Consider the following 20,869-nt stretch of genomic DNA (forward strand, 5'->3'; position numbering starts at 1 on the left):
CCAAAGCTCTCTTAAATTCTGATTCTAATGCTGGATCCTCTACCTCCTCTAAATTGACTCCTGTTTCTTCTTCTCTCACATCAGACAAATCTTCCCCCTCGTAGAGGCATTAAATGTATTCTTTCCAAATATTTGCTCTCTCCTCTGCATTTAACAATGGATTTCCGGTTTCACTCTTAATGTTACCACCATTGCTTTTAATTTCACCGAAGGTTGTTGTGACTTTCTTTTGTGCTGAGTCAGTCCTTCCGAGTATCCTTTCTTTTTTGATTTCTTCACATTTTTCTTGCAGCCATTTTGTCATAGCTTCCCTGCACATCCTGTTTATTTCACTCCTCAGCAACTTGTATTTCTGAATTTCTCCAAACAACAGCTGAAGCATTTCTCCTGTTACCCATGGTTTCTTTGCGGTTACCTTCTTTATAACTATGGTTTTCTTTCCATCTTCTGTGATTGCTCTTTTTAGAGATGTCCATTCCTCTTCAACTGTACTGCCTTCTGGACTATTGTTCATTGCTGTATCTACAGCCTTAGAGAACGTCAAGCGTATCTTGTCATTGCTTAGTACTTCCATATCCCACTTCTCAGCATATTGATTCTTCCTGACTAATGTCTTAAACTTCAGCCTAATCTTCAACACTATTACAATGTGATCTGAGTCTGTATCTGCTCCTGGTTATGCCTTACAATCCAGAATCTGATTTTGGAATCTCTGTCTAACCATGATGTAATCTAACTGAAATCTTCCTGTGTCACCCAGTCTTTTCCAAGTATACCTCCTCCTCTTGTGATTCTTGAAGAGAGTATTCACTATTACCAGCTGAAAATTATTACAGAACTCCTCTCTCATACCTTGTCCCAAGCCCATATTCTCCTGTAACCTTTTCTTGTACTTCTTCTCCTACAACTGCATTCCAGTCCCCCATGACTATCAGATTTTCATCTCCCTTTCTGTATTGTATTACCCTACCAATATCCACATCATTTTCTCTCTCTCTCTTCATCTCCAGCTTTGCATCGGCATGTATATCTGAACTATCATTGTCAGTGTTGTGTTACTGTTGATTCTGATAATAATAATCCTGTCTCTGAAATGTTCACACTAACACACTCTGTGCCCTACCCTCCTATTCATAATGAATACTACACCCGTTATAACATTTTCTGGTAGCTGCTGTTGATATTACCCTATATTCATGTGACCAGAAATCCTTGTCTTCTTTCCATTTAATTTCACTGACCTCTACTATATTTATATTGAGCCTTTGCATTTCCTTTTTCAGATTTTCTAGCTTCCCTATCACATTCAGTCTTCTGACATTCAACACCCTGACTCGTAGAATGTTATCCTTTCACTGATAATTCAATCTTTTTTTCATGATAACCTCACCCTTGGCAGTCCTCTCCCAGAGATCTGAATGGGGGACTATTCTGGAATCTTTTGCCAATGGAGTGATCGTCATGTCACTTTTTCAGTTACAGGTCACATGTCCTGTGGATACACATTGTGTGTCTTTAATGTGGTGGTCCCCCCCATGAACTACGGACCTTGCCGTTGGTGTGGAGGCTTGCGAGCCTCAGCGATACAGATAGCCGTACTGTAGGTACAACCACAATGGAGGGGCATCTGTTGAGAGGCCAGACAAACGTGTGGTTCCTGAAGAGGGGCAGCAGCCTTTTCAGTAGTTGCAAGGGCAACAGTCTGGATGATTGACTGATCTGGCTTTGTAACAATAACCAAAACGGCCTTGCTGTGCTGGTACTGCAAACGGCTGAAAGCAAGGGGAAACTACGGCCATAATTTTTCCTGAGGGCATGCAGCTTTACTGTATGATTAAATGATGATAGCGTCCTCTTGGGTAAAATATTCCGGAGGTAAAATAGTCCCCCATTCGGATCTCCGGGCGGGGACTACTCAAGAGGATGTCGTTATCAGGAGAAAGAAAACTGGCGTTCTACAGATCGGAGCGTGGAATATCAGATCCCTTAATCGGGCAGGTAGGTTAGAAAATTTAAAAAGGGAAATGGAAAGGTTAAAGTTAGATATAGTGGGAATTAGTGAAGTTCGGTGGCAGGAGGAACAAGACTTCTGGTCAGGTGATTACAGGGTTATAAACACAAAGTGAAATAGGGGTAATGCAGGAGTAGGTTTAATAATGAATAGGAAAATAGGAATGCGAGTAAGCTACTACAAACAGCATAGTGAATGCATTATTGTGGCCAAGATAGATACGAAGCCCATGCCTACTACAGTAGTACAAGTTTATATGCCAACTAGCTCTGCAGATGACGAAGAAATTGAAGAAATGTATGATGAAATAAAAGAAATTATTCAGATAGTGAAGGGAGACAAAAATTTAATAGTCATGGGTGACTGGAATTCGAGTGTAGGAAAAGGGAGAGAAGAAAACGTAGTAGGTGAATATGGATTGGGGCTAAGAAATGAAAGAGGAAGCCGCCTGGTAGAATTTTGCACAGAGCACAACTTAATCATAGCTAACACTTGGTTTAAGAATCATGATAGAAGGTTGTATACATGGAAGAGCCCTGGAGATACTAAAAGGTATCAGATAGATTATATAATGGTAAGACAGAGATTTAGGAACCAGGTTTTAAATTGTAAGACATTTCCAGGGGCAGATGTGAACTCTGACCACAATCTATTGGTTATGACCTGTAGATTAAAACTGAAGAAACTGCAAAAAGGTGGGAATTTAAGGAGATGGGACCTGGATAAACTGAAAGAACCAGAGGTTGTACAGAGTTTCAGGAAGAGCATAAGGGAACAATTGACAGGAATGGGGGAAAGAAATACAGTAGAAGAAGAATGGGTAGCTTTGAGGGATGAAGTAGTGAAGGCAGCAGAGGATCAAGTAGGTAAAAAGACGAGGGCTAGTAGAAATCCTTGGGTAACAGAAGAAATATTGAATTTAATTGATGAAAGGAGAAAATATAAAAATGCAGTAAATGAAGCAGGCAAAAAGGATTACAAACGTCTCAAAAATGAGATCGACAGGAAGTGCAAAATGGCTAAGCAGGGATGGCTAGAGGACAAATGTAAGGATGTAGAGGCTTAGCTCACTAGGGGTAAGATAGATACTGCTTACAGGAAAATTAAAGAGACCTTTGGAGATAAGAGAACCATTTGTATGAACATCAAGAGCTCAGATGGAAACCCAGTTCTAAGCAAAGAAGGGAAAGCAGAAAGGTGGAAGGAGTATATAGAGGGTCTATACAAGAGCGATGTACTTGAAGATAATATTATGGAAATGGAACAGGATGTCGATGAAGATGAAATGGGAGATACGATACTGCGTGAAGAGTTTGACAGAGCACTGAAAGACCTGAGTCGAAACAAGGCCCCCGGAGTAGACAACATTCCATTGGAACTACTGACGGCCTTGGGAGAGCCAGTCCTGACAAAACTCTACCATCTGGTGAGCAAGATGTATGAAACAGGCGAAATACCCTCAGACTTCAAGAAGAATATAATAATTCCAATCCCAAAGAAAGCAGGTGTTGACAGATGTGAAAATTACCGAACAATCAGTTTAATAAGCCACAGCTGCAAAATACTAACACGAATTCTTTACAGACGAATGGAAAAACTAGTAGAAGCCAACCTCGGGGAAGATCAGTTTGGATTCCGTAGAAATACTGGAACACGTGAGGCAATACTGACCCTACGACTTATCTTAGAAGAAAGATTAAGGAAAGGCAAACCTACGTTTCTAGCATTTGTAGACTTAGAGAAAGCTTTTGACAATGTTGACTGGAATACTCTCTTTCAAATTCTAAAGGTGGCAGAGGTAAAATACAGGGAGCGAAATGCTATTTACAATTTGTACAGAAACCAGATGGCAGTTATAAGAGTCGAGGGACATGAAAGGGAAGCAGTGGTTGGGAAGGGAGTAAGACAGGGTTGTAGCCTCTCCCCGATGTTATTCAATCTGTATATTGAGCAATCAGTAAAGGAAACAAAAGAAAAGTTCGAAGTAGGTATTAAAATCCATGGAGAAGAAATAAAAACTTTGAGGTTTGCCGATGACATTGTAATTCTGTCAGAGACAGCAAAGGACTTGCAAGAACAGTTGAACGGAATGGATGGTGTCTTGGAGGGAGGATATAAGATGAACATCAACAAAAGCAAAACGAGGATAATGGAATGTAGTCGAATTAAGTCGGGTGATGTTGAGGGTATTCGATTAGGAAATGAGACACTTAAAGTAGTAAAGGAGTTTTGCTATTTGGGGAGCAAAATAACTGATGATGGTCGAAGTAGAGAGGATATAAAATGTAGACTGGCAATGGCAAGGAAAGCGTTTCTGAAGAAGAGAAATTTGTTAACATCGAGTATAGATTTAAGTGCCAGGAAGTCATTTCTGAAAGTCTTTGTATGGAGTGTAGCCATGTATGGATGTGAAACATGGACGGTAAATAGTTTGGACAAGAAGAGAATAGAAACTTTCGAAATGTGGTGCTACAGAAGAATGCTGAAGATTAGATGGGTAGATCACATAACTAATGAGGAAGTATTGAATAGGATTGGGGAGAAGAGAAGTTTGTGGCACAACTTGACCAGAAGAAGGGATCGGTTGGTAGGACATGTTCTGAGGCATCAAGGGATCACCAATTTAGTATTGGAGGGCAGTGTGGAGGGTAAAAATCGTAGGGGGAGACCAAGAGATGAATACACTAAGCAGATTCAGAAGGATGTAGGTTGCAGTAGGTACTGGGAGATGAAAAAGCTTGCACAGGATAGAGTAGCATGGAGAGCTGCATCAAACCAGTCTCAGGACTGAAGACAACAACAACAACAACAACAATGTGGTGGTTCCCATTGGCTTCTGTGTCCTCATGCCATTGGTCATTGCTGATTCTTTCACCTTTAGGGGCAGTTTCCCACACCAAGGGCAAGAGATTGACATGAACCTCTGTCTGCTCCTCTGCCCTCTTTGACAATGCCATTGGCAGAATGAGGGTATAATGACAGCACAAAACTCGGTTTTCTATATTTTCAGTTGCAGGTGACACACTTACCAATTCAGACTGCTGTCAACAATGAATTGTATGTTGTACATTGTTGAAATTCTTTTTACCATCCTTGGAATAACCAAGGCACAACAAAAATATTCCATTCTTTCATGTAAATTTACCAGAATTATCGTACCAACAACATATGTTGTTCATGCTATATGCAATCAAAGTTGGTGGAAAATGCTTGGGATCTACCTCTTTCTGATAGTAGTGAATTCTTATACAGTTGATGATGAAGTGAAAATATAGTCTGTTGAAATCATCCAATTATTTGCATTTGCTCTGTATATTGCTTGAAACATTTTGAAGGACTCCAAAAATAATAAACCTTTTTTAAAAATAAAATAAATATTTGGCATCCATTACTCATGTCTGGCGCAGTCTTTTCCTTTTTAAACTTCTATGACAGTGGCAACTTTGAAGCCCATATTCTTTAGATGTTTTCTTGCATGACAATCTTCGGGATTGAAAAAATAAGTTTAAAGTGTATCTTGATGAAGAGAAGTAAGTACCATAAATTACTCAGTGTAGAGACAGTTAACCACTGCCAGTAATGATTTCCTACAGTCTTTACGGTGGTTGCTTCTCAACCTGCCTCATAGTAACTTTTTCATCAACCAAATATTTTTCTGGGATTGGAATCCTGTCACAAATTTTGGGTAACGTAATTTTGATAACTGTGCTCGTTTATCCTTTGCGGACAATTAGTATTATTTTTCTGTGGTACTTTACAAGACTATATTTATTTGTACCGTCAGTAATTTTCTGACATATTCAGTTAAAAATTAAATCTAAAAAAAATGTTGATGTGTCAACAACAAAAATTCACATTTACATTCCTGTCTTTATTTAACATCAGTTTTTTTGATACCATTCTAAAGTTGTAGTGTGTTAGGTAGCAAGCTTCAAGTTAAGCTCATAAAAATAGTTGCTATAAATTTTCTTAAGATAGAAGCAAATGAATTTAACTATTGTCAAAATGCTATGACACCAATGAGAATACTAAAAGACTTAAAGAAGATAAATCTTCAGCTTTTACAGCCAGCGGCCATAATGTTACCACTAGCCCCCAACAAATCATTCATTTTTCCCAAAACTCAAGGTTTATAGTTTATTACTATCAGATAAATATTTGTGAACTGGCATTTTTAATTTCTGTGATTACTTTTATCTGGTAAACAAATAATTTTCTTTTAAAAACTGTAGATTTTGTGTGTGGTTGTGCAGGTAAATCAAAGCCACCAGGGACGATACACGTGCACTCCTTACAATGCACAAGGCACTCAGGGATCTTCTGGTCCTATGGAAGTCTTGGTGCGTAAGCCTCCTGTATTTACTATTGAACCTGAGAGCATATATCAGCGCAAAGTTGGAGAGACTGTTGAAATGCATTGTGATGCACAAGAAGCTGAAGGCACGCAGAAACCTACGATCCAGTGGCAGCGGGTAAGACATTCTTTAAACACTTCTGTATTTTGAAAATATTGTTCCTGTGATTTCAATTTCTCCAGAGATTGATTCTATAACAATTAGTGAATGTAAACATGCAGAACAAAGTAGTTTATTCATTGTTAAATCCCCTGCCCGTGGTAGGAATCATGAACACGTAAATATACTGAACCAAGGCACTTATTAATTCTGGCAGTGGATTTTCCAAATGAGGTTGTCATATACCTGTAATTCCAAGAACTTAACACTGTTCTTACATTTAATACCTACAGCATAGTAGATATCTTGTTAAGACATTTTATATTTATTATTATACCAGGATGCCACTATTTTATGAAGTTTTATTCAAGAGTTGTACAGTTAGGCTATATGCTTATTTCAGCTGCATTGCTACTTCCAAGCGATTTCCATACCTCATTGTTGACATTGTAGCTGTCAAATATTTCTGCATATTTCATTTTTAATGCAGATTGAGTTGTTTTTGTTTATGTATGTTTTCTTCTCTAGAGTAGATGTCAGATTTGTGGAAAACGAACTTTCAACAAAAATTATTTGACAACAATGTCTACTGTTGAGAATATATAGAAACACGCACACAAAAGAAAAGAAAAAAAAGCTCCATCTGTGCTACAAATACAATATGCAGAAATGTTTGACAGCTACAATATCAATGATGAGATATGGATTTCACTTGAAAATGGCAATGCAGCCGAAATAAGTTTATATCCTAACTGTACAACTCTTGAATAAAGCTTCATACAATAGCAGCGTCCTGGTGTGATATCATATATAAAATGTCTTTAATTTTATAAATGTAATATTTCATTTTTTAAGAAAATTATTTTTTCTGGTTGTGGAGTTCTATAAGAAGTAGTAAGCAGCCTGTTAAAATGGTGATATGTGTTGCCATGAAACATCTGTTGACATTTTCAAGTATTTCACCATCTGCCTCTTCATTAAATGAACTATACTTGTTCCATTCCATCTGCAAGAACAAAAAATGAACGTGAGAAACTATAAGTATTTGAATCTACATCCACACAGACACTTCACTAGCTAAATCATAATGTATGATGCAGGGTACTTCATGCAATTCTTTGCCTCTCTTTCAGGGTGTGTATGACCTGGGACAACTGGGAGATCCGGGAAAAACCCGGGATATTTTTAGAATTCCAGGAATTTTTCATTGTTTTAGTTTTCAGTTAAATTTTTGTAATTTTGACTGGTAAGAACTCATACTCTAACAAAGGATATTACTGTATCCCGCTACTGCAGAATAATACTTAAACAATAAAACATAAACGAGAGAAAAAAATGAAAATAACTTAAATTGCAAAGGAAATGCGCCATATACAACAACGACACACAGTGCTCATGCTCATGTCTGCCAATTGAAAATGTGTCAAAGGCTTTAGGAAGACTATGCAGTGCTTAATAACAACAAATTGCCTCCAGTGATTGTGAAGTCGCAACTGTTTACATTTGATTTGTTTTAGCAGTTACGCGCGGACTCATGCGAATGCGCAGTTGGGTCATGTTTGAGTAGTAGATTCTCCTGCTTCTGGCAAAAGGAATGTGACTGTTGGCTGTGCAAGCAGTCGCAGCAAGCAGCTAGATGCTACTGGGAAAAGGGGGCACCAAAATCATATTCTTGAGGAAAAAAACTTGTTTCCCAAAGCATCTAGCATCCAGTGTATGTTTGTCTATCGATTATTCATATGATTTTGAAAGGCTTCCCTGTTGGTTTTTGAACATTTTTGAACACATTTTAAGTTGATTTCTGAATGAGTCATAAGTTAACTTTTGAATGCATGCATAGTGTACATGATGTCTGCCAGGAGAATCCTCGTCGCATCTAGAAATAAACTTTCTGCAGACAAAAGGGGACAGGGCTATACGAGCTGAGGGAGTAAAGCTGAACGTATGAATGCCAATCTCTGTCTGATTATGTGGTTGATTGGGTTTGCGAATGATCAGAATTGTTATAATTACTAATAAAATCCATAGATTCAGACTACCAGAATGGAAATAAACGACTGACTGGAATAACAGGTGAGAAAGATTACGTATTATCTTCTCGGCGTATCCAAGAAAATGAAATTTTGACAGAAAATTTTTGGGCAGATCGCTACACTAGTAAGGACCAGTAGTACAGTCTGCAGCTAACAGCCACTTAAGTTCTATTCTGGAAGTAACACTGAAAATGTGTTGTTCGAACACGTAATAACGCCTAACCAGAAAATAATTGCGGGATAACTAAACCTGTGATTCTGGCACGGTTAGTGAAATTAATCGGCGAAGAAATTTTGACAGTGGCAGCAGTAGCTACAGAATTGGTGATGACAAGGTTGTTTGTTAGAATGAGGAAGGAGAAGAAACAGGGACATCACACAAATTATGGAAGAATAAGACTATTCCAAATTTATTCAAAAATTTCATAATACTACTATTCGATCTCATGCTTGAGAAGCTGGTGTGTATGAATGAAATGTGAAACTATTTCCTAACATAAAGCTTTTTGCTTGTAGTATGCGTAATAGGCATTTGATATTGGTACTTATTGGGTTATAGACTGTCATTTTATAAAAATGGCCATTTGTGCCCAAACAGGCTCGTTTATTTGGTGTGTTACAAAATTGCTGCCATATTAGAAAGGCCTATTTTGTTTTATCTAGCAGACAGTGACAAAATAGATGTAATCAGATCAAGAAACGACACAAGTCTGGGTATTATTTGTATTAACAGCTTTTTCAGTATTAGATAATGACATTTCAATTTTTCATGTAGCAAAACGTTTGACGAACTTTGATGAGGTAATAGATTCTTTTGCAGAAAGGAAAGCACGCCATGTAAAGCTGTAGCAAGATTAGAGAGAAAAAACTGCTAGGAGCTAAGATTTGAAGAAATGTGTAATTTCTTGCTTATTTCTTGTCAGTATTGATTTTATATATCCTATATTTAATTTTATGTCACACAAAACAGCAAGTTATTAACTAATAAGCAATAAAGAGTTCAGATTTTCTGAAGAGTTCTTGTTCTCTCAATTACAAATAATCCCATCCACTATTAATTGCGAGATTTTTTTAAAGAGGGGCAGGCTGTCAAACCGGCCAACTGGGAGCAGGAGAGGCACCACAGGACATTTCAATTTCCACTCTACTGAATATAGTTTGGACGAGCGGTAGAAAAATGCTTTATGAAGAGGCATGACTCAGCACTTTGGCATACTTAAGACCAAATAATATGTCTTACATTTCCTCGAATATATATGTTTTATGTTTCAGACTTTTCAGAAAGATGTGTGCTACAAGATGAACGTATTTTGAAAATTTGATTTTTTTTTTAGTATTGGCCCGGTTCGCAAATGTCGTGCATCCGGGGCTAATGCGCAGAGCAATCTGAGTTATAGTGGGTAGTCTTCATGTGACCTGTGTTTACATTTAGTGGTGTTGCTGTTTCTCCTTCATTTACTCTCACATCAAATGAAAACAAAACAGATATCTGTGGCCGGGAGCTATCAAGTGAATTAAAACACATCCACATAATTACAGAAGGCTGAAATATGTCATTAGTTTCAGATTTTATTTCTTTTCACCTTTCTGGCAGTCAAGCATTAATCGCCTTGTGGAACAGTGAAATTATTTTTGTCTGTTTCCTAAAGAAATTTGACTTTTGTTAACCTTTTCCGCAGAGGCAGTCAAACGTATTTGAAACAAAATGTTTAATTCCACAGTACTGGCTAGTTTCAACTGTTCACTGCATTTCAAGTGCACATTTTCATTTTGTAGTACGTATGGCATTATACCATAATAAAGAACCAAACATGATATAATACAGTACTGGTGCTCCAAGAAAATTTACATCGCGAAAACCACACTGAAAAGCTTAATATCAGGTCAAGATCTACTTCATTGGGAATCTGGATATATGAATGTGCCCTTTAAGTATGCACATTTTAATATGGTTCACGAAATTCCGATGCTCTTGCAGTATCCTCTGATGTCTTGTTTATTTTATGACATATTGTATGATCTTTCAATGTTTTACACGTATGTACACATGAGCTTCCTACATCATGATAGCTATCCAAGAGTGGTGTCGCCTGTTATCTGCTCTCTCTGGCAATTGCTGAAACAAACCTATTTCTAACAGGTCGCAGGAAAATATTGCGAGTAGTGGTTTGAAAAGCGTTACTTTCAAAGTAAATGTCCTTTTACGTAAGTTGAACTATGTGCAAGAATGCACCATGAATTTGTTAAATCACAGAGCGTTTGACTCTCATTTAAAAATAAACTCTTTGATGATGATCCATTTAGAAGAATTTCAAACCCTGAAGATCAGACATTTATGTCATCATTAAAAATCTTACTGGCACATTTGTGTGATATATCTTAAAGTGTAACACGCGCAAAAAAGATCAACAGTATAGTGGAAAGCTTGGCTTCACTTGCAGCTTGAGACCAATATTATATGTGAAAGCTTTGCTTTTCTTGTAGCAACTCTATGCATGTTAATTTAAACTGTTAACTTTCCCTGTTTGCGTGTTTGTGCTACTTAACAGTGATGTTGCTGTTGGCTGACTACATCACATGTCCTATGCTCTGAATACCCGCTGTCATCGGCTGGCGAGATCATGTGACATGAGCTACAAATGGCTTACAAAAGTGCATCAAAATCTTAATTTCAATGATTCAGAAAGTAACATGCGGTGTTTGGTGGAATTCCAATGTATGCTTTTGTAATACGAAAATACGCAACGAACATGTTGCTGCGCATCAAAGATATTTCCAAGTGTGTCTTTTCCCTGAATTTCGTTTTCTAAAGTGCCGGGAAATTGTACGCCCGTGTATAAAACCATAACGTTTCAACAGATTGATAAGGGAAAATATACTGTCACCCAGGAGAAAGTGTATTTTTAACCAGGAAATCCGGAAAAAATCCGGGATTTATTTTTCCTTGTCCACGTATAAACCCCGTCTTTGCATGCTCCTATGTTCCACATTGTCTGTCTCAGAATACTGCACCTTTAAATATTTCCAATAGCATTTCTTAAAAGTAATATTGTCCGCCTTCCAAAGATTTTTGTAATATTCTGGAGTTTGTCCATTATACTCTTGAACTAACCGAAATCAGCTGCCTACTCATTTAATCTGACTTGCCAGAGATTAGACAGACTAGCAGTCCTCAAAATAGCTTGCATTATGTTGTTATTATTTGCAGTTGTTTTAATATTACTCAGAATCTGAAAAACAATCTAATATCTATTTAACTTTCCTATAATTAATTTTGTATGACTAGCCCACTTCACATTACTTCGTACAGGTGCAGCTCATAGTTAAAGGCTCTGAGGTGGAGCTGCTCCAAAACATACATTAAAATTTATATCTCAGTAAAGTATTACAACATTTCAATTATTACAAGCGTGTAGAATAGTTCCCACTTGAATAATGGCAGTGAATGTTTTTAGAACTGTTGGTATCAAGTGACCTTTTTGAACAGGTAGTAGCTAGTCTTAAGGGAAGCATTGAAGTGCCTGTTCTCTCTATGTCATAGGGTCTTGACGGCATGCCATCTACATAACACAACACTTATGGACCTCCCACTGTCATGACTACCAGAGCCTAAGGGTGGCCTACCAAATTCTTCATGATTTTCACATTCTGCTACATACATAACAAGGAACTGAACTGAATGGCTGAAATTTTGCTATTGAATCCCTGTGTATGTGTATCTGCATTACACTCTGAAGGATCATTAATCATCATTTAATATTAATATTTTAGATAGTTTTTTGCCTCTGGCACTGGTAATTTATCCAGTGTAGGAATAAGTTTATAAATGTCACACTAGAGTGCATTAGAATATGTTAAAATAATGTCACCACCTGGCGAGGGGGTCACACATGAACAGTGAAAATATGTGGGGAAAAGTGTTACATTACTGTTCTTAGCAAGTTTCTTTTTGTGAGGGTGTTGCACCTGAGTTTCTTGCGAGTTTTATTTTCTTGCATATAACTGCATCATACTGCGAGTCTGAAAACAGCACATTATGAATTTGGTGTGCAATTTGTTAGCCAAAAGTTAGCTTGAGAAACAACTATTAAATTGTCAAAATTTTGCAGTGCAGGAGAACAAACAATTTCATTTTCCTATGAACAAAAAAATTAAAATAAGCAAAACATACATTAGTAAGAGAGGGAATTCCTTTGTTGGAACTCTATTTCACCTACTAAATGAAGAGCTTAAAAATTAGTGGTAACATGTTTTCACACTGACATCACATCATTTGGCACAATAGCAAAACAAACCATACAAAGAATGCAGGAACTTTGCAGAGATCTTTAATGCTTATATTACAGCAATATTCTGTGATCTGACAGAAGCATTCAGTTCAGTGAAACACTCCTTATTTCTCCATAAGTTACAGATATATGAAATCAGGGTCACTGCTTACATTGGTTCAACTCTTACTTAACAGATAGGAAATAAAGCATAAGTGTGGAATCAAATTCAAGAAATTACTCATCAAACTGGAAAATATTGCTCAAGGAGTCGCCAAAGGTTCAATATTGGATCCCCATCTGTTTCTTTTCTACAAAAGCAACCTATCACTAGCTATTTATGTTCATTCAGTTGTATTTGCTGATACATCAAGTTCTAATTGATGATGAGGTGCATGAAAGAATTTCAGGAAGTTTCAAAAATACTTTAGTAAAACTTGAATCTTGGTTCCATGAAAATGATCTAAAATTTGGTGTAACCAAAACCAAAATGATGCAATCTGAAACTAAATCATTAAAGCAGAGTGAAATAAAGGTAACTTGCAATCATCACTATATCACAGAAGCAAACCATGTAAATATATTTAACATGGAGCTTGATTCACTGGAAATATTATTCTTTACTCTTCTGGTGGAGAAGTGTTATTATTAAAAAATGCTAATCTTCCAAAGTGTTATTATTCTGTTGAAGAATTCATTAAGGACAGTTTCACATTTTGAACAAGGTAATTAGACATCTTATTTCTGTAAATTTAAAACTATGGTATGTATTTGTGTAGCAGTGTTTCAGAAATGTATAAAAAATAATATAAACTTCTGTATTTCTCCTAAAATGTTTCTTATTGTAAATCTTGACATGTCTTCTATGCATCAAATCAAATGATTTGAAAATTGTATAAATACAAAAGCCAACAAATGTGGTACACTAGCTTCACAAATGCTTAATGTGGACGCTATTCAGTTTGCTTGCATAACAAATCACAGCACAAGATCTGCAACATCACAGAAACACTGAGGCAATCTCAAGAATATATTGAACACTTGAAAAACATTAAACATATCAAGTTTAGTAATGAAAATGTGGAAAACATTAAGCATGAATTGAAGCCAATATACACTGCATTAAAAATCTCTCCAAAACATGTCTTTTAGTGCAATTTATTGTGATAAAATTGGGAAATGTGACTTACGAAAGCAAAAGGAGGTACAGTTTGTAAACTTTCAGCTAGTGTGTGACATTACGCACCCCTGCTCTCCCCACCTAAAATTGTTGTTGTGGTGACTACCTGCAGCATAGCCCGAGGCCTAGGATAGTTCTGGTTGGCAAATGCCTCTGATTTTCCCCATGTGGATACTACAAGCCATGTCTCCTTCATAGCATTACCACTACGTGTCTGATACATGTGACCAAGTGTCATCATCATCAGTTATCTGCTATATTAGCAGGTCCTTTGCCTCTCCATTTTCTGCGATCCATTGCTTCCTTCTTAAGGCTGCTGTATGTTGTACTGTCCATCATGTCATCCAGTATCTGGAATCTCTTCCTTCCTCGCTTCCTTTTCCCTTCTACATAACCTTCTAAAACTGTTTTTATCAGTCCGTCATTCTTTCTTAATATATGCCCAATCCAATTTCTTTTTCTTCTCTTTATTACATCTAGTAACTGCCTTTTCTCTCCCACTCTTCTCAGTACCTCTTCATTTTTTACTCTGTCCATCCAACTTATTCTTTCCATCTTCCGCCATGTCCAGATCTCAAAAGCCTCCAGCCTTTCTCTGTCTTTTTTCCTCATAGTCCATGTTTCAGCGCCATATAGAAGAACCCCCCATACAAGACATTTTATGAGTCTCTTTCTGAGTTCTCTGTCCAGACCACTGCAGAAGATTCTCCTTTTCTTATAAAATGCCTCTTTTGCCATTGCTATCCTTGTTATAATTTCTGTGGTGCACTTCCAGTCGGTGTCTATCCTGCTTCCAAGATACTTAAAATTTTGCACTTGTTCTAGTGTTTCTCCATTCAGCACAATTTTTATTTCCTTATTTCCTCCTATTGCCAATACTTTTGTTTTATTTGTGTTAATTTTCATTCCATATTTTTTTCCGTTAGTTGCAATGGTGTCCACCAAATCCTGTAATTCTTTACCCCTGTGGCTAGAAGGACCATGTCATCAGCAAATCTCAAGCACCCTACTCTTCTTCCTCCAATTTCTACTCCTTTGTCATCTAATGAGCATTGGTCAATCATATTTTCCAAGTACAGGTTGAAAAGAGTAGGTGATAAACAGCATCCTTGTCTTACTCCTTTCCCTAGTCTGATCCAGTATGTACTTTCTCCTCTCACTTTAACTGAAACTTTTTGATTAAGGTACAATGAGTTTATAAGTCTTCTGGTTTTCCAGTCCACTCTCTTTTCCCTCATAATAGTCGCCAGCTTGTCCCAAACCACATTGTCAAATGCCTTTTCTAAATCGATGAAGCACATATATAGGTCTCTTCCTTTTTCATAGGTCTCTTCCTTTTTCAATAAACCTTTCTCCCAAGATTCATAGGAGCCCTATTGCATCTCTGGTGCCCGTATTCCGTCTAAAGCCAAACTGCTCCTTGCCGAGATTCTCCTCTATTACTTTTTCAAGTCTTTTATTAATTATTCTTAACATCACTTTGGCTGCATGTGAAATGAGGCTGATTGTCCTGTGCTCGCTGCATTTCTTGGTTCCTTGTTTTTTCAGTAATGGAATCATTACTGTTGTCAAAAAGTCCTCAGGCCATTCACCACTGTCATATATTTTATTACATAACCTCAATATTTCTCTTATTCCATTGTGGTTCAAGCATTTTAGTATTTCTCCCGGTATTGTATCTGTACCTACTGCTTTGCCATTTTTCATTGCAGCAATGGCAGACTTTACTTCTTCCATTATGATGGTCAGTCCTTTCTCTTCATCACTTACACTGTTGTGTGATTCAAGTTCCAGAGTTTCTGGTTTGCTATTTGTGTCATATAGCTCTTTTATATATTCTTCCCATCTCTGGAGGACATCGTCACGATCTTTGTACTCTACCTCTTCGTCTTTACTCAAAATTTCCATAGTAGCACTTCCTGCTCTGTTTTGTTCCCATGTCATAGTCTTTACTCTGTTGTATAGTAAGTCGTATCTTCCCTTCCTGTCCAGTTCTTCAATTTCATCACATTCCTCTTTTAGCCATTTTTTCCTAGCCTGCTCCGTTTCTCTTCGCAGTTCATTATTTAACCTTCGGTATATCTGTCTTGCATCTTCAGTGTCCTTGTTTTTCAATTTTCTTCTCTCCTCCATCTTGGAAATCATTTCTTGTGTGACCCATGGTTTTTTTGACCTTATCCCTTTTACATATCCTATATTTTGCTGTCCTGCTTTAATGATTCCTTCTTTCAGCATATTCCAGTACTCGTTGGCATTATCAGGTGCTTCTTTGTCTCGTAATGTGTTTAGATAGTCCCGAGACAGCATTTCTGTAATTTGTTCTTTGTTGGACCTTATTTCTCTAGATCCCACTTCTTCACCATTGTCGCCTTTTTCAGTTTTTTCATTCTTATTTCTATTTCTGCCATAAGTAAGTTGTGGTCACTATTAATATCTGCACCTGGTAATGTGTGCATCTTCTTGATTCCATTCCTGTATCTTTCTTCTACCAGTATAAAATCGATTTGGTTTCTATATTTATCCCCTGGTGATTTCCAAGTGTAGAGCCTCCTCTTATGGTTCTTGAACCATGTGTTTGCCGCTATCAGCTGCTTTTCCCTGCAGAAGTCAATTAACCATTCACCTCTGTCATTTCTCTTTCCAAGACCATGACTGCCTACTATGTTTCCCTCTTTCCCTTCTCCCACAATGGCGTTCCAGTCTCCCATTACTATTTTGCAGCATTTTTTATTTTCGTCCATTATTCTCTCTATTACATTGTATGTTTCCTCTACAATTTGGTCATCATGTTCTGAAGTTGGCATATACATCTGGACAATCAGTAAATCTTTTTGTGCTCCTTTCAGCCTTACACCAATAACCCGGTCATTTGCATAGTCTACTTATTCCACACATTTAGCCAATTCCGTCATAATCATTCCTACTCCATTAATTCCTTTTACTTTACCAAGTGTAATGAGCTGCAAAAATGGCACCAGTAAGAAAGTGTAGGGACTCTTTGCTCTTGTTCAAAATACAAAAAGTAAACAGTTCTTTTTTAGAGAAAGTGAAAAATGAGTGATGAAAGGTTTTTGAAAGTTATTTTGTGTGTCAGATGCAACTACTGGTTGCACAGAAAATATGTGAAAGTAAACATAAAATTGACTACTGATCATTGTCTATGGACATGGCGCAGCTGTCTAGTGTGGAAGCAGCTGATCTTGTAAGTGCAGTGGATTCAAAAAACGAAATTGTCAAGTTACCACAAAGTGACACTGAGACATTAAAACCCAAAATATTGACCATAAAGAACAGACATTATAGAGTAATCCAAGGAAAACAGTCCTATGTGTGTGAAATCTGTAGAATGGAAATACAACAAGACTGCAAAAATAAATATGCTCACACAGATTTTAAAAACTATAACTTATCCTGTGTTTCTGATACTACCACAATAAATTCAGTGAGGCAAAAATCTGTAGATAAATATAGATGTTTGTGATGGAAGGTAAAATAAAAGAAAAGACCATAGCAGTACAATGGAAAGGAAATGAATTTCTTACAACTGGCAACTCGCTACTGAGAAATATCACTGCCCAACTGCAAAATTGATGTGTGACCTTGAATTAGAATGCAACAACTTGACAAATATTTTAGAAATGTGAGAATTGTAAATCCACCAACTGCAGAAATGGATTCTGAATCCAAATGTAATTACACTGATGTGTTTGTATGCATTGGAAAGAATTCTTTAAGAAGCAGCAGCAAAGAAGAAATTACTTATGAGACAAGAAGTACAATTCATTTGGGAAGAATTGCTAATGTAGGATCCAGGCTCGTACTGACTGAAATCATAAAAAGGAGATTAGAGAGTAACAAATTTATGTCCAAGGTAAACTGTGTACCCAAATATATTTCTAGGTAGTAAATGCCTATGAGAGTGTTTCATGAATCTAAATAGACTGTGGTGTGTAACACACTCAATCAGCAGAATGTTTACAGGTACCTACAAAATCATTAGAAATGATGGGAACTAATGTGGTCTGATGGAGGTGAAATTCAAAAGCACCACCTAAAAAGGAGACAATACAGACTATACTCTCAGAATACAGTCCAAAATATGTAAATCATGAAAAGGAAACTTACATAAAAGTACTACATCAGATTATCCAATACACTGGTAGTAAGGATCTAGAAGCAGAAGTATTCTTCAGTGAAATACAATTAGACATATTATGCACCAGTGAACATGGTGTAACTGAAAGTCAAGTAGATAATCTAACAATAAAGGACTATATCTTCTCTAATTACTTCCCTAGATCTAAACATCAAGGTGATACAGTTTCTGTATAAATTAAAATAGGCAAACTCCTAAATACTCCAAAGAGTAAAAGACTTCAAAATTACTGGCATATTGACAGATGACTTAAGAGTGTTTAGTGTGTACAGATCACCAGGTGGCAAGATTAACATTTTTGTGAAAGGAAAAAAGAAATTGCTACCATACTTTGCAGTTGAATATGAAGAGGAGCATTGATATTGTGAAGACTTTAATTTTGTCATGGGAAAAGTATAAAAAAACAAGACAAGATTTTGAAGAATTGTTAATAAACTACAACATGGGGATATAACCTGGGGACAACAATACCTGCACCAACAAAAGTTACTTCCAAAGTCAGACACTTCATTACTAATGTTAGTAGTGTGATGATGTTCACATGTAGTTCAAACAGAAATATCTGATCATAATGGACAGTTGTTCTGCTGTTGAGAACTGATTTCATAGTATTAGTATCAAATTGAACAACCAAAGAAATCGGGATCATCAGTAAACCAAGTATTAACAACTTTAGAACAATAATAAGTAGGAAAATCTGGAATTAAACTCTGCAGGTACAGAATGTAAGGATTTCTTTATTGCAACAGTTAAATACCATTTTAATGCAGCATTCCCCAAAGTAAAGAGACAAAAGATCAAACACAATGGGTTACTAGTGAAGTATTTTTAGAACAGCGTGTGAAGTTGCAGGGACTGAGACAGATGGGTGAAGCTGAAAACTATGAAATATAACAAAAAAAGTATACAAAAATTATAAGAGAGGCAAAAACAGCTGCAGTTACACCATCACAATGAACGCTAAAAACAAGGTAATGCAGATGGAATTTCAGAGGTGGAATTTTTCCAGAAAAACTGAAGATAAGCAGGGTCATGCCAGTGTGCAAGAAAGATGACAAGGAAGAGCCCAACAGCTATTGTTGTTTATCTGGACAAACATAACATTTTGTTCCATCACAGATGGTTTCAGAAAGGGTAAACCTACAAATGGTTCAAATGGCTCTGAGCACTATGGGACTTAACATCTGAGGTCATCAGTCCCTTAGAACTTAGGATGACTTAAATCTAACTAACCTAAGGACATCACACACATTCATGCCCGAGGCAGGATTCGAACCTACGACCGTAGCGGTTGTGCAGCTCCAGACTGAAGCACCTAGAACCGCTCGGCCACACTGGCCAGCCAGTAAACCTACAGAATCAGTAATTGTCAGTCTGGCATGATACATTATACGGTGTGTAGATGAAAAAAAAATTGTCTCTCCAGTGTTTTTGTACCTCTTAAAAGCATTCAACACCAGTGTCTATGGAGTACTGATAGAAAAATTGGAAAACTACAATAGAACCACAATTAATTGTCACTTTTGGGGCTAATGGTGGGGTCAAAGACGCTGCAAAGGTCGTATAATCAGAGGAAAATGGAACAAGTCATTTACAGAGCTCAAAACAATGTAATAAATCAAAATTAGGAACAAAACATTACATTTCAGATAAAGAGAAAGAAAAACAGAAAATTTTAGACACTAGTAGTCTGCTTAAAAAAGTGTAAAATGTTTTTATGTTCCAGTTTCTTAAATCTTGACTCTGTGGCGGCATCTTATCATTTGTGTGTCCACAGTATGTCCATAGCTGTAGCAGTTGGCTGTTGTGCCAAATATTTGAGGGCAATCTTGAATGCATCCTTTCTGCAGAGGTGCTGCCCTTGTCTTTTTCCTTTTCTTCGTCCTGTGATTCCTCTTGCAAAACAAGATTTATGATATGATCATCTTCATATTCTTCATTGGTAACAACAGCATCATCACCTTCTGCTAACTATTCCTCTACATCAGTAGGCTGGATATCATTCTGGAGATTTTGGAAATCATTGACTAAATCTGCTGTGTCTCATTAGTTTCTGGTAGTTCTTAGGCTAGGACTAACCATCTTCCATGATAAGAAACTTCCTGGCAGATTAAAACTGTGTGCCCGACCGAGACTCGAACTCGGGACCTTTGCCTTTCGCGGGCAAGTGCTCTACCATCTGAGCTACCGAAGCACGACTCATGCCCGGTACTCACAGCTTTACTTCTGCCAGTACCTCGTCTCCTACCTTCCAAACTTTACAGAAGCTCTCCTGCGAACCTTGCAGAACTAGCACTCCTGAAAGAAAGGATATTGCGGAGACATGGCTTAGCCACAGCCTGGGGAATGTTTCCAGAATGAGATTTTCATTCTGCTGCGGAGTGTGCACTGATATGAAACTTCCTGGCAGATTAAAACTGTGTGCCTGACCGAGACTCGAACTCGGGACCTTTGCCTTTCACGGACAAGTGCTCTACCATCTGAGCTACCGAAGCACGACTCACACCCGGTACTCACAGCTTTACTTCTGCCAGTACCTCGTCTCCTACCTTCCAAAATACCTGCAAGGTTCACAGGAGAGCTTCTGTAAAGTTTGGAAGGTAGGAGACGAGGTACTGGCAGAAGTAAAGCTGTGAGTACCGGGCGTGAGTCGTGCTTCGGTAGCTCAGATGGTAGAGCACTTGCCCGCGAAAGGCAAAGGTCCTGAGTTCGAGTCTCGGTTGGGCACACAGTTTTAATCTGCCAGGAAGTTTCATATTAGCGCACA

General features: G+C 37.4%; 1 protein-coding gene across 1 annotated transcript in view; it reads left to right on the forward strand.

Annotated features, from left to right (window-relative positions):
• The window catches only part of LOC124802602 (protein turtle-like), an 888,421-nt gene that overhangs the window by 774,346 nt on the left and 93,206 nt on the right, over window positions 1-20,869 (forward strand). Inside the window, exon 10 of the mRNA XM_047263481.1 lies at window positions 6,265-6,483. Within this exon, the coding sequence (XP_047119437.1) occupies window positions 6,265-6,483 (219 nt within the window). The remainder of the gene's footprint in view (window positions 1-6,264; window positions 6,484-20,869) is intronic.

This window comes from Schistocerca piceifrons, chromosome 6 (assembly GCF_021461385.2).
Source record: "Schistocerca piceifrons isolate TAMUIC-IGC-003096 chromosome 6, iqSchPice1.1, whole genome shotgun sequence".
In the NCBI taxonomy this organism is placed as follows: Eukaryota; Metazoa; Arthropoda; class Insecta; order Orthoptera; family Acrididae; genus Schistocerca; species Schistocerca piceifrons.